This window comes from Hibiscus syriacus, unplaced genomic scaffold (genome assembly GCF_006381635.1).
Source record: "Hibiscus syriacus cultivar Baekdansim isolate YM2019G1 unplaced genomic scaffold, ASM638163v2 tig00000778_pilon, whole genome shotgun sequence".
NCBI classification, from domain to species: Eukaryota; Viridiplantae; Streptophyta; class Magnoliopsida; order Malvales; family Malvaceae; genus Hibiscus; species Hibiscus syriacus.
Genome location: NW_024061825.1, coordinates 1,563,905 through 1,579,164, shown reverse-complemented (window position 1 = coordinate 1,579,164; position 15,260 = coordinate 1,563,905). Strand labels below are relative to the sequence as shown.

At 34.5% G+C, this 15,260-nt stretch overlaps 2 protein-coding genes across 2 annotated transcripts; one reads left to right on the top strand and one right to left on the bottom strand.

Moving 5' to 3' along the window:
- Nucleotides 1-150: 150 nt before the first annotated feature.
- On the bottom strand, nt 151-7,195 carry LOC120114672 (serine/threonine-protein kinase RUNKEL-like). Its single transcript, XM_039135497.1, is given in 12 exon segments — nt 151-279; nt 953-2,059; nt 2,591-3,460; nt 3,684-4,123; nt 4,126-5,320; nt 5,454-5,513; nt 5,607-5,685; nt 5,906-5,967; nt 6,133-6,208; nt 6,296-6,348; nt 6,850-6,936; nt 7,037-7,195. Coding segments are annotated over 11 exon segments (4,065 nt in total). The 5' UTR covers nt 7,085-7,195; the 3' UTR covers nt 151-279; nt 953-964.
- A 4,831-nt stretch (nt 7,196-12,026) lies between these two features.
- LOC120114663 lies at nt 12,027-15,159 on the top strand. The gene has a single exon (XM_039135492.1). The coding sequence runs from the start codon at nt 12,166-12,168 to the stop codon at nt 14,968-14,970; it is 2,805 nt and encodes a 934-aa protein (XP_038991423.1). The 5' UTR covers nt 12,027-12,165; the 3' UTR covers nt 14,971-15,159.
- The last annotated feature ends 101 nt before the right edge of the window (nt 15,160-15,260 follow it).

Here is a 15,260-nt window from a genome sequence, read left to right as displayed (position 1 = left end):
ATCAACCAAACATTGATAAAACCAAAACTGATCGAAATATATTAAAATTTTGATCAAAATAATTTGAATTATTTAACACATAAAGTTAAATTGAAAGTGGTGAAGTTGGACACTTGCATGCCATCGATTTGGGTAAAATGGATAAAGGAAAAAACAATAAGATACGAGGCATGCATGGTTTATATAGTTACATGATAAAAAGCTGCACTTTAACAATAGAAACTCACCTCTGAATCATGAATCATCTAGACCAGAGCTCCATAAGACATCCTCCATGTCCTATCCACAATGCCTGCAACAAAATCTATGAATCCGGATTTAAAAATTTAATTTAAAATTTCAGTCCATTTATTATCCGCTTCAAATCGAAGTAAAGATTACTAAATTATGTTGAAATGATTATTTTAAATATTAAACTTTTACAATTATAAAATAATAATTAATCAAATTGTTATAAATAGTCAATATGATGACATCATAATAATAGTAAAACTTTGACAAATTTAATAACCATTTTGAAAAAAAATAAAAAATTAATGATTATTTTATAACTTTTGAAAGTTTGATGATCAAAATAATCATTTGAACATAGTTCAGTGATCTTTAATATATTTTTATCCTTAAAGGTCAGAATATAATTGTTTGAATAAAAAAGTACAGCATATAGATGTCATTGAATTATAGTAATATGATTGTTTCGATCATTTAACTTTCAGAAATTATAAAATAATTATTAAATTTATCAAAATATTACAAAAGGCTCAATGTGATGACGTTATAATAATTATAAAATTTTGAAAAGTTTTATAATAATTGGATAAAATTTAATGACAATTTTGTAAGTTTTGAAAAATTTAGATCAAAATGATTATTTGAATCTAGTTTAGTTACGTATGATATTGATCCTAAAAACGAATTAGATAGGGACATCACGAGCTATTTGGAGATGTACCTGAAAAGAAGTTCAAACGCAACGCGGCAGCCGCTGCAACTCCGAGAGAACAAGGGAAGCAACATTAGCCAATCCATGTATATTTGAGCTTTTCAACTCAGAAACTATGCCTTGAATCCGTGTAATCTCCGGTCCCGATATCGATAATATCATAGCCTGAGATAAGTATTGCCTACAAGAAAAACCAACGGCGTGCAATAACCTCTTCAAGAGCAAGTGAGAGTTGCCGTTTCCCCGCCACGACTCGAGGATCGAACTGGCCTTCGAAAGATTAGTCAGGAACCCGGTCGTGGCTTCCCTTGGAGCTGCCTTGAGCAACAAGACAACACATTCAGAGGCTACATCAGCAATGTGTGGTTCAGGATATGCACTTAACTCCAACAACACTCCAACATTGCTGCCAAAGTCCATTATATCACTAATGCAGCCTCTCGACTGCAACGAACCATCGAGTAACAGAGCGGGTTCCTTCGTGTAAACGAAACCATTTCCGATAGAGCGGAGAAGGAAAGCTTTGAACAAGCCGAGAGTTGGCTCAAGGAAATCTTCCATGTCCTTTGCATTTACGAATTCCAGCAGATTGCCAATTTTTCGAACCACCTTTAGCTCCGAAAGTAACTTGGAATCCATCTCTGGAGCAGAAGCCAATGCTAAACAAAGCTTGACATTGTTCACATTTGCATTCGTTAGATCTCCAAGCAAAAATCCGAAACATTTCGAGACCATTTTCGGATCTAAAATGTCGGGGATTTTGATATAATCGAACTCGATTAGCATCACTAGCAGCTTCTGCGCATACATGGGAATGGGATCTTCATCTTCAATCAAGAGGGGGTAGAGTGGAAGAAAATGAGAATTAGAGACCAATCTCAGATCCTTTGAACTAAGATCGGTCAACGAAGGTTCATTCAAGAAGATCATCATCAAATCGAACATGATTTTCAGGCACAAAAATCTGGCATTTCCATCTTTGTTTCCCTTGTAAAGAACAGCAAGGCTAGGGAGAATTCCTTGAATGAAAATATTAGAGCTTTCAAGAATGACGGGAGATTCCTCAGGAATAGATTCCAGAACTCGTAACAATGTTATTTGGAAATCGTCCCGTCCCTGGTGAATGAAAAAAGATAGCCTGTATTAGTACATGAATCTTCGAGAGAAAAAAATTTAACACACAGTTGGCCTATGTCGATTCGGCCACTATAAATAGAGATCGTTTCTTGTTTACAAAGAAAATTTGCATAGAAAAAAATCTACTCAAATTGAGTTTCCTATTCTTCATTAGGAATTGAATTTTTACATCCTGCATTATAAGTTCCCAATTTAACCTCTATCTTAAGTGAATTTCTTTTTAATCATTTTAAATTCCAATAAAAAAAAATTGGGTCACACAACTCTAATATATATAAAGATATGAACATTAATACATTGAAAAACTTAGAGAAATCAAACATTGCTATGTCATGAATATACTCGTGTACATCGCTCACCCCCCAAGTACAAATAATTGCATTATGTGCACCATTTATTATATTCGACGCTACCCATGCCTTGACTTTGTAAACAAAAATGAAACAAATGCTCTCAAAAGTTTATAACTGATGACGACATCAAAAGGATGGCTGAGATAAAACTACATACCTGAAATGGTGTCTCAATAACTTGGATAAGATTCGCCAACTGCCGCAAGACCTGATGAGTCACCAATCTGTTCTTAAACGATGAGCTCTCGAGAAGATGAAGGACTACAGGGAACAAGTGAATATTGTTCTTCGGAGCAGTACGACTGATAAGGGCAGTGATCTGCCCGTGTCGTCTTCCTCCCATCATTTGCTGGATATCTCCGGTTATACCATCCAATAAGGTGGGAACCGTAGATGCCACTTCATTGAGAAATGAATTTAGGCACTGCTGTAGATAGTTATCCTTCTCTTTTGCCAACCTGTCCACTGTGGGGAGTAACCTTGAATTGCAAAAGAATTGCAGTAACCATCTCTTACCGTTCTTACAAAGAAGAGCCACGGAAACAAGTGCTTTGCCCCGCAAGATTTCACTTCCTTGTTCAATGAGAGACACAAGATTAGGCACCATATTCTTGTCCTCTGCCAACTGTTGAAGGTACTTTCCTATATTCGAGAACGAATGGCTTCCAAGCATAACCACATTTAGAAGATTTAAGTTGATTTGCTGCTCTCGCAGACTGCCCTTGACAAGAGCAGATGCGATATCCTTGAGTGGAAGTTTATCTGTAATTGATTGAATAATATGGGGATTGAAACGAACGAGGCGGACCAAACAAGACCCTGCAGTTAGCCTCATGCTCTCCTGCTTTCCGGAAGCCTTATAAATGTAACAGAGATTACTGATTACGTCCTGGCTGGTGAAACGAGCTGCCCAATATCCTCCTTGACTGCAAATGTTTTCAATTGTCCTAAGAGCGTAAAGCTGAGTAATGGCATCCTCTCCTTTACGCAGGACTGATGATACCAATGAAATCAACGAATTCGGGACCTGCCAATAAGGGGAGAAAGTAGCATTACAGTATTTCACAAGCAACAGTTCTCTTTAAAGCATCAGATTCGAGATTTCTCGACTATCTATTAATATTGTATTTTGGCAGTTTCTGACTTGCTTAAATCATGGAAACATTGAAAGCAACATCATTAAAAACACCAAGATTCCACTTATCAGATTTATTATCTAAAGAGCTAGAGCAATGGCATATGAAACAGACCTGCCAGCCAGACACAGGCTTGTTGTCTTTTGATGGAGATTCAAATGGACTGTTATCTCTTGCTTGCTCATTTTGAGTGGAAATATAGAACAGCAATTCACCTAAAGCAGCCATAGAGAATCTTCTCACTTTTTCTTGCCTGTCTCTAAGACCATCAGTAAGTGCACCTAAAATTCCAGAATTTGCCAAGTCTTCTTTGATAAAAGTAGAATGTCGGATCAGCAAGCCGATCAGTGAAGCAAGCTGTACACGCAAAGCTGAAGTCTTGGACTGCCTCAGCATTTTGACAAGCATGAGCATTATTGGACCATTAGTCAAGATATTGGCTGCATCTGCGTTGTTACTAAGCATCTCAAGGTATCTAATCACACTTTGCTTCTCACCGATGCCGGTACTCCCACCAAGTACTGCTATGATCCTATTGTTGAGTGCATCTAACTTTCCTTTGACACTCTTACAAAATCAGGTGGTTGCAACGCCTCAAATGGTAGTGAAGGATGTACCTCTGACATTTTATCAGCTTTTCTGCTTGGCATTACAGGTCTTACAGAAAGATCAGAAGGATGCCAGAGAACTTGGGATATATTATTGGATGTTTTTGACCAATCAGACTCAAGGGCAGCCCCTGGACCTTCCTTAATTCTCTGGTTTCTGTGTTGAGAACTGACACTTGGTGGGGTAGCAGCCACTTCAACATGATCTGAAGATGATTCCTGATCATATGTTTTTGATTGATCTGAGGCAGGGAAATCACTCCCAGCTTGGATGGCCAATCGCTCGATGTTATTATCCCCCTCCTCTACTTTGAGCTGTTGCTGATTCTGCCTTGAAATTTTTTCTTCATTCGTACAAGTAGGGACACCTGACCCGTCTGGTTCATCATGCACTTCCTCTTCAGTGTTTTCATCGAAATCAAGTTCCATATCAGTGTTCTCAATTTTAACTTCAGCTTCATTCTCAAAGCTATTCGGAACGGGCCTACGGTAGTTTTCCTTCTCATTCTCCTTCAGTAAGTTTGTTTTGGCTATTCTAGATAATCTCATGAGGTTCACACGCTTATGCTTCTCCTCCACTCCTCTACCGGAAGCCTTTGTTTGAGTTTTACGGCCAACAGGAGTACCCTTAACAGGTGTCTCTTGGGCTCTTGAACCTACAAGAGAATTCTCATCTTTCCTTGAAGCCCCTTTTGAATCTTTTTCCCTAATTTTAGGAGGGGTTTTGCTTTGAGAAGCTCTATCAACATTACGCTCAGAGAGACATGGTTTAGCATACGACTCGATCATGCTATCAAAAGCAGGCTGAGGAGGTAAAGGTACTTGAGAAAACTTAGTCCTCCAAAAGGCATGCACACAAAGCTCGGACCACTTTATTCTCTCAGCAGGATCTTTAATCAGAAGAGAATTAACAATATTGACAAAAGAAGGGCTAGGACTTCCTGGGAGTGGAGGAGGTGGATCTGAGAGGATGCATTTTACAAGTTGAGTGAACTCCCTGCCAACAAATGGAGGCTTTCCTGCATAACACTCGTATAGCACACAACCTAGTGCCCAAAAATCAGATGCATAAGAATGGACACCTCCATCCTCAAACAATTCGGGAGCCATATAACAGGGTGTTCCACGTTTTGCTTGTGGCAGCTAAACCATAGAAAGCAGAAAACGAACAACTTAGGAACGAGAAAAAAAGGGGTGAAAAGATGAACTTAATAAATTTGGCAATTTAATTCATGTCTTCGGTGCACAGTTTATCACAATTGTTACAAGAACATACCATGGAAGATGGCGTTTTAGATATATCGGTCAACTTTCTTGCAAGTGCAAAGTCACATAACTGCATCACGCAAATATACACGTGAAACTCAATTGCATAGGAAGCAGGATGACAGCAACTTCATCTTATTAAAAAGTTATGGCGGATAAGTACCTTTATATGCCCATTCTCGTCCAAAAGTATGTTCGATGGTTTTAAATCACAGTAAATGATTCCTTTTGAATGTAAATATCTAATAACAAGAACAAAAATTTCCATTAGTAACTCACAAAAGCTATGTTAGTCTGATTTACGGATATGAGCATGAGCATATAACCTTCAGAGGATCTTCTAGAAAAAAAAAATGACAGAAATTGAACATACTCAAGTCCGAGTATAGCACTAAAAATAATAAAATACATAATACACACGCGAATAGCAAAAAGAAAAGGAAAAATAACATAAATTCTTACTGCAAAGCTTTCACAAGATCATAGGCCAAGAAATGAATTGAATCTTCTGGCAGCTTACCATCCTGCAACCATATATACAAAAATTGATAATGCAACTCAAACGTATGTTTCAAACAAACACACCCACGTTCGGGATCCACGAATCTGACACGGTGAATCTCACCAATAAAATTTCAGAGTTGTTTTCGTGCTTTAAAAGAAATGAAAAAGATGTAATCTATAAGTACCTGCTGTAACAAGGTCATGAGATCACCACCGGTACAGAATTCCAAAACTAACCACAAATGTGCAGAAGTTTCGTACCTTGATACACAAGTGACAAAAATGAGACATTTTCAAAATTATGCCAAAAATTTAGAAGTACATACGTAAATTGGAAAATAAACATACCATGAGTAAAACTTTAGTATATTCAGGTCATTTAAAGAGTGAAGTATCCTAACCTGAAAAAGGAAATGCAAAAAAAAAAGTAAAATAGAAGCAAAATTGAACTATAATAGTAATTAAGCATCATTATTCTAATTATTAAAACATATCAAATATCAGAGAGTATTTAAATATATATATATATAAGAAACAGCTCTCACTTCTTCAAAGATCATTCCTATTAAAACCACAAGCTAAAATTACAGAAGAAAGAACATCTTAATTTTCAATAAGTGTAATCAGTCACTCAAATCAGCTCAAGCACTAAAAATGTCGATGTTATATCTAGATGAAATTTGCTCCGATGTGAACCAAACATGAATATTGAGAATATCATATTATCTCTCAAATATTCAATATGGAGAAAGAAAAGAAAAGAAGCGAAGCTCTAACATCTGTAAAGATCATGCCGAGTAATATTACAAGATAAAATCAAATCGCCGGCATCCAAATTTTCAATATTAGTAATTGATCACTCAAATCATATCAATAAATTCAAAAGGAAAAGTCAATGTTACTTCTTGAAGAACTTTTTTCCGCTGTGATTTCTCCACGCTTTTAATTGCGAAATATTCAATCGTCTTCTTCCTTCCTTTATACACAGTCTACCAAAAATGAGATTAATTAGAAGAAAATGCAGCAAAACCGAACATAATCAGCGACGAAAATATGTTGGCGGAATCTGAGAGAAATGATATGATTTACCGAATATTTGCCACGACCAATGGCTTCGTAGATGTGATACTGGTTCATGCCGAGGCTGTTAGGGTTCGGATTTGAAAATTGAGAGATGAAGTTAGGGTATTTTGGGAAGAATTTTTTGCTGGGAGCTTTATGAATGAAGAAGAAATTAGTGAGACTCTGAGAGACAAATTTTGGCTTTAACGATTTTGTCAAATGAAGAGAGAGAGAGAGAGAGAGAGGAACTGTGGAAATGAGCGGGAAAATAATTTAAATTTGAAAATTAAAAGTACGATAAATTTAATATGTCGGGCTTACGTGGCGGATCAGATTTGAAATCACGTGATTTGAACGTGATATATGGCTTTTGGGAAGGATTAACGCCTTAACAGGCAAGCAAGCACTGTGATTATGTCTATTGTTAGTATGACATTATTTTCGGAATATTATATTATCTTATTTAGTTTTTTATTAAAAATATAAGATTACAATATTTAATTGGAGTAATATAAGATTATTTGAATGCATGTTTTACTAAATTATCCTTGTAATATATGTTTTTTAACAAGTTAAACTTTAATAATAATTATTAATATTTGAATGAAAATAGATAAAAATATTTTAATTGTTACACTATCCAAATTTAAAGAAAAATACATTTAACATATAATTAATATAATTAGTATATCAAACTTATAATTTTAAATAATTTTTGTAAGTATTATGTTTATTTATATATATAATATAATATAAAAATAATATTATGGTTTCAAGTGAAAAAATATATTATTTTTAATGTATAAGATTTACTTTTTAATAACTTAAAATTAAATATTATTTTAAATAATTACGATTTTTACAATAATAACATTTGTACCTCGTAAAATTACAAAATGATTAATATAAAAATATTAAAATATAAATTAATTTTAACTACTCCAATTTATTAATATTATATTAAATTAAACTCTTTGTACATTATTATTATTATTATTATTATTATTAAGTTTGTTATTTTAAGTAAAACACGAAGAACTAAAATTGATAATGATTCAAATGAAAATAAGTTATTTTAGGAATATTTGTGTCCAAAGTGGTATGAATTGTTTATTACCTAAAATTTTAGAGGTAATTATATTTCCACTAATTTAACTAAAAAATATTATTATTGGTAATAAGTTATTACTTGATAATGATTTTTTCCATTAATCAAACGTGAAAATACTATTCCGGAAAAGATTATCCCCTTAGTAATAATCTTTTCCGTGGATATTCTTTTCCGTTAATCAAACGTCCTTGAATGTTAATTGTTTATATCGATTCAAAATCTATTTTTATTAATTTATAGTATTTTTGTATGTGTAGTATAAATATAATGTTGCATGAAAAAATAGAATATATATATATATATATATATATGCAAATTCGACTTATTTCCTTTTTTTTAATAAATTTAGAGCGATCATAAAGTAATATATGCATAGAAATTTTTTAATTATTGACAAATGTGTATATACTATAGATGCAACTAATTGATTCTAAGATCTCAATGAAAAATAATAGTCTTTTTAACCATTAAGTACTTGAAAGGTTGAAAAGTATGAAAATTATTATTATGATAAGATTAAGGGTAAAATACACAAATGGTCCCCAACTATAGAATATTATTTTATTGAGTCCATCGACTATTAAAAGTTACAAAATGATCACTCAACTACTCATTTATAAACTCGTCTTTTTTTCCGTTAAAAAATTAAAGATCAATCGAGTTGGACGTTAACCTATTGATTGATATACGGTAAAAGTTTGATCTTCTAACTACAAGGTGTTGTTTTGTTGAGGCAATAAAATAATGTCCAGTTCAGACGTACGTCAATTTTTTTAACAAAAAAGAATGAGTTTAGAATGCATGAATAGTCGGATGATCATTTTTTGGGCTCACTAAAACAATATCATATAGTCGGGAGACTATTTTATAACTTTTAATAGTCGATGGACTCAACAAAATAACACCCTATCATTGAGGGACCATTTGTGTACTTTACTCTAATATTAATTATATTCTAAAATAAGGATAATTTAGTAATTTCATAATTTTATAATAAATTAAGTTTTATTAAGAAAATAATTTAGCCTTGTGCCACAATTGCCCTTCAATTAATTGTGCTTGCCACAATTACCCTTCTTACACCTCCACTGATTTCCTTTTACACAATTGCCCCCAATTAATTAACTTATTACCAAAATTACCCTCAATTATTTCCCTCCATCTGCTTTTATTTTATAATTTACCCCTGCACCTGCTTTTATTTTCTAAATTACCCCTTTCATAGGTAAAAAAGATATATTATACGATGTGATAATTATACAAAATTTATTTCTTCCAACTATAGTGAAATCTGAAATTTGCGGGGAAATAAGTTAGTTTGGACGGTTCACGATGACCATTGTATTAGCGAGGACTTGTTTGAAAGAAAAATGAAAACTTTGGTTAAGGATCATAATTCGGTATATGATGAAGTTTGATGAAACTATTAAACCCTAAAACTCAAACTTATTTAAAATAATAATTTTACGTTTGAGATTCATAATTGACATTAGTTTCATAAATTCTAATTATAATTGTAATCCTGCTAAAAAAAGAGGAGAATGAAGACTCTAACGAAAAAAAACCCGATAATATTAGTAAATTTAGATTATATGACAAAAATACGAGAGAATAAAGATGAATAACTTAATTATCTGATTAAATGCGCTTGCTCATACTTAATATTTCTAACAATATTATTTTTTTCACGAAACGTGTTCCGGTCAATATTATAAGAAATATAAAAAAAATTGAAACTCGATCCGACTCGTGAAAATGTCATACTTAAAAGTGTAAATTGATGAAATTATAAGGACATTTATGTAATTTACTTCGTTTAAAATGCCCCTAAAGATCACCAAAATCACAACCATGTCCAGGAGTGAATCACAATATCAGCGGCAATAGAGAAATCATGTCGTACTCTGATACTTTCTGTTCTTCCCCAATTTCGTAGTCCTTCCTCTCCTATGGTTTCTGTCTCAGTATCTCTCAAATCCCTAAAACCCTTTTGTTTTTCGTTTGAGGTTTCCACTATTCTCGTTTGGATTTCCATAAACAGGCAAGTTCCATTTCTCTGCTGCTTCTTTTTACCGCCCTTTCAAATTCTAGGGTTCGTTTTTGAAGTTTTGTTGACTTACGTTATTCTGGGTTTTCTGTCACTGAAATGCATATACGTTTTCCTCTTCGTTCATGTTTGTTAACGAGTCTTAAGGATTTGGTTTATTTCTGTTCTAATAAACGTTGGTTCATTTTTTGTGGGTTAGAAACATAGAATTTTGTGATTTAGTTTGGGTTTTAGGTTTTCATTTCTTCTTAGTTGTCTTACGGGTTTGATATTGTTTATGCACTATTAGGGGTCAGCCTTAAATCGAATGGAGTAAAATTTTTTTTTAAGTTATTCGAGTTGACTAGTATTATTTTATACTCTAACTTTATTTAAATTTTTTTGGGCCAGAATTGAGTTGTTCAAGTTTATATTTAAATTTAATTATAATTTTTTTATAAAATTATGGTACTATCTGAGTCTAATTTAAACGATTTAATCATATAAAATACGTGTATATATATATATATATATATATATATTTTATTGATATTTTTTACATATGATATACATATATTATACAAAGTTGTGTTACTTACTCAAACTTGAAAACTAATCCACTGATTATTAAAATTTTTGAGTAATTCGAATTATATTTGTAATATATTTGAATTTGAATTTGTTTAGTCAAGTCGGGTTTATAAAATTACTAGTCTAGTCAATTCAAGTTGAATTTTTTTCAATTTGAGTTGAAAAGATTGATTTTTCGAGTAAGTTAAATATTGCTCACTCCTATGCACCAGGGTTTTAGGCCTACACGCTAGAAAAGAGGGAATTTACTTGGTTTCTCTCATTATGGTAACAATGTTAATGGAAAATCATTCTTTATAACTCATATTGATATGCATGGCTTTTGTAATTTTCTTTTTGTCAATGAATTTTTCTTGTTCTCACATGTTTCTGACACATTTAGTTACAATTTCCCGGATGAAATTTGGTTGGTTGGTTCGGTCAATGCAGAATTATGAAGACTTCAATTTCTTTCATCATTTGTTATTTCTCCTAAGCCTATAATCGTAAATTTTTAACCCTTAATTTGTTGTCCCATGGGACTATCTATGAATGCATTTGAAAGTATGCCACAAGTACATTGTGTTTAGGGTGTAAATAAACAGAGCGATAAATGAACCGTTCGTTTATGATTGTTTATTAAGTTAAATAAACGATTATGTTCATTTAATAAACAAACAAACACAAACAAAGGTCTGTTTGGTTTGTTTATGTTGATGAACAAGCTTCTTTATCGACTTGTTTATAAGCTCATTTATTCGGTTCTCCTTTTTATTTTATTTTTTTACATTTTAAATATTGGTGAAGGTATGGACTAAATTGAACATAAAGTGAACTTTAGAGTTTAAATTGTGCAGCCTAAGGAAATTAAGGACTAGTGACATAATTTTACCATTTTTCTTTGACTTGCAAATAAAAGGATAAAAAAAGAGTGTAGGTTCGTGACATTTAAACGAATGTTAAACGAACAAACACGAACACTTTCAAAAATAAATAAACGAACATGGTACTAAAAATTTAAATGAACATGAACCGAATATGAACACCTTTAAAAATAATAAACAAACACAAACACAACTTAATTCGTTCAAACTTGGTTTATTTACGTCTCTAATTGTGTTTTACCCTTTTCTGTAGAGACGTTACTCCTTATTCATGCATGCAAATCAACTTGTCATGTTAAATGTTATATTGGTTCTGATAGATATAATTTTTTATATCTTTGGATTTGTGGTTTTGCCAAATTTGCGTTCTTAACTGTTGTAATTTAGTGAACTACTGCAGGGCCAATGAGGAGGCTGATGACTTACTTGTCTGATAATTGACAGGTCTTGGAGGAAGAGTATCAGTTCCGTTATATTTTAATTGAATTAGTTTACTAAAGCAATCAGTAGCTCTTTTTGTTTCTGAAACACATTAAGCCAGCCTCAGTCTGGATTTTTTTTTGTTATGGACTGCAACAAAGAAGAGGCCATCAGGGCCAAAAACATTGCGGAGAAGAAGATGCAGAATCGGGATTTTTCTGGGGCTCTTAAAGTTGCGATCAAGGCCAAACAACTTTGCCAGGACCTGGAGAATATTTCTCAGATGATAATGGTGTGTGATGTGCATTGTGCTGCTGAGAAACCATTCTTTGGTAACGAGAAGGATTGGTATGCCATACTTAAGCTGGAGCAGACAGCTGATGAAGGTTCAATAAAGAAGCAGTATAGAAAATTTGCCCTCCAGCTTCACCCAGATAAGAATAAGTTTCCAGGGGCAGAAGCGGCTTTTAAGTTGATTGGGGATGCTCAGAGGACACTTTTGGATCCAGACAAAAGATCTGCATATGACATGAAACGCAAAGTGACTGTTAATAGACCGACTCCGGCAGCAGCATTTCGTCCCCCGCAATATCCGAGTTGGCATCCACACACAGCTGCTCAGAATAATATCCCAAATTTTTCTGGATTGAATTCTCAACAACAGCGACAACCACCAACTCAAGCAGGGTTTTCCAATGGCCAGAGCACTTTTTGGACAAAGTGTCCGTACTGTACAGTTAGGTACCAGTACTATACAGAAGTACTTCACAGATCTCTTCGTTGTCAAACTTGCAAAAAGAACTTTGTTGCCTATGATTCAGGTGCAGTTTCACAGGCAACTAATATGAATCAATCAAATTTCCCCCCACAAGGAGTTGCCCAGAATCAGAGTGCTGGCAGAGCGGATCAAGAATCTCAAAGGAAGTTCACTAAGGAGAATGTTTTTACAGCTTTTGTACCAAAGGCAGCAAACACTTCAGAAGCCCGGACAGAAAAAGTGAATGGTAAAAGAGGAAGGAAGCAAATTGTTGATTCCAGTGAAAGCTGTGACAGTGAAAGCAGCATTAAGTCAGAAGAGGATGTGGTGGTTGATGGCAATGGTGAAGCTTTGTCTGGAAAGAAGGTTGGTTCTCAAGTACCGCAGAATGTGCGGAGATCTGGGAGGCATAAGCAACATGTTTCTTACAATGAAAATTTAAGTGATGAGGAGGACATAGTTAATCCCACAAAAAAGCCCAAGGGAAGTGGATCACACTGTGCCACTGAAGAAATGGCCAACGAAGACAAGCCTGTAAACAAAAATCATGAGAAAGAAGATAAGAAGGAGATGGACCATGGAAATGGTAAGCATTTTGAGGCAAGCTTACCCAATGGTAAGAATACTAGGGAAGCTTCTGCTGATGGTATCAAGGGAAATTCAAACCCTGCTGTTGATGATTCTGTGTCGGATTCCAGTTTGGAAGAAACAGAAGAGCCCAAGGTTTTTGATTACCCTGACCCTGAGTTTAATGACTTCGACAAAGAGAAGAAAAAAGAGTGTTTTAAAGTAGGTCAGATTTGGGCTTTGTATGATACGCAGGATGCCATGCCTAGATTCTATGCTCGGATCAGAAGAGTCTTTTCATCTGGGTTCAAGCTGAGGATAACGTGGCTAGAACCTGACCCAGATGATGAGAATGAAGTACAGTGGGTCAGTGAAGGTTTACCTGCTTCTTGTGGTAACTTCAAATATGGAGGGTCTGAAAACGTTGAAGATCGTCTTATGTTTTCCCTTTTGATATATTGGGAAAAAGGAACATCTAGAGATACCTATAAGATATTTCCAAGAAAAGGAGAAACTTGGGCCCTTTTTAAGAACTGGAATATCAAATGGAAGTCTGGTGCCCAAAAACACGAGTATGAAGTTGTTGAGATCTTATCAGAGGATGCTGAAGGTGTAGGGGTACAGGTTGCTTACTTGACTAAGGTCAAAGGGTTTGTTAGTGTCTTCTCGCCAATGAATACGGATACATTTCTAATTCCACCCAGGGAACTATTCAGGTTTTCACACAGGGTTCCATCATTCGCCCTGACCGGTAAAGAGAGGCAAGGGGTGCCAAAAGGTTCATTTGAACTCGAACCTGTTTCTTTACCTGAAGAATTTTTTGTTTCCGAGGACTTGGAGGAGGAAGGTGGTAATGGAAGAAATCCTAGTGGTTCATGTCCTGAAGTTTCAGAAACGGAGAAGCCAATGGTGGGATCAAATAATTCTGTTCCTCCGGATTCTTCTTTTGAAATTCCAGAACCAGAATTCCACAATTTTGACACTACAAAAACGAAGGAAAAGTTCCGCATTGGTCAGATATGGGCACTGTATGGTGATGAGGATGGCATGCCAAAGTACTACGGTGAGATCAAGAAAGTCGATTCCCATCCAGTTTTCAAAATACATTTGAGATGGCTTTTTCGTAGCCCATCAGAATCCACGGTCGAGTGGTCTGATCCGGACATGCCAACTTCTTGTGGGAGATTTAGAATTGGAAATGGTTCCCAGACCTACACCTCCACCGATTCCTTTTCTCATTTGTTAAAAGCCGAGCCTACCGGTTCGAAGGCAGAATATACCATTGTACCTAGAAGAGGCGAAATCTGGGCCTTGTACCGGAACTGGACTCGAGACATAAAATGTTCTGACTTAGAGAACTGGGAATATGACATAGTGCAGGTTTTGGAGGAAAATCACTCTCTTTTCAAGGTTTTACTTTTAGACAAAGTAGACGGCTTCAATTCCGTTTTCAAGCCCCAGGTAAAAGGAGGAACGCATGTTACACTCAAAATCCCTCGAGCCGATCAGCTTCGATTTTCTCATCAGATTCCATATTTCCAGCTAACCCATGAGAGAAATGGAAGCTTAAGAGGATCTTGGGAACTTGATCCTGCAGCATTGCCACCACATTATTTTTCTTCCTAGAGTATTGAGTAGCAAGATTATTAAATGCCCACTTTTCTTCACATCATGTGTACATTACATGATCGGTCAGTGGTTTTAAAAACAGAACAACTATGGTTAAAGTCTTGTTGAATCATATGTTTTGATGTAAAACAATTGTAACATCATTATGATTTTGAGGAGTTAATGTAATTCTATCTACGTCATTGCTGATCAGTTACATATTTTTGTTAATTAATTATTATATTTAAAAATTAATATTAAAACTGCTTTTAACTTGAATTATAAGTTTAATCAATTCGATATACATT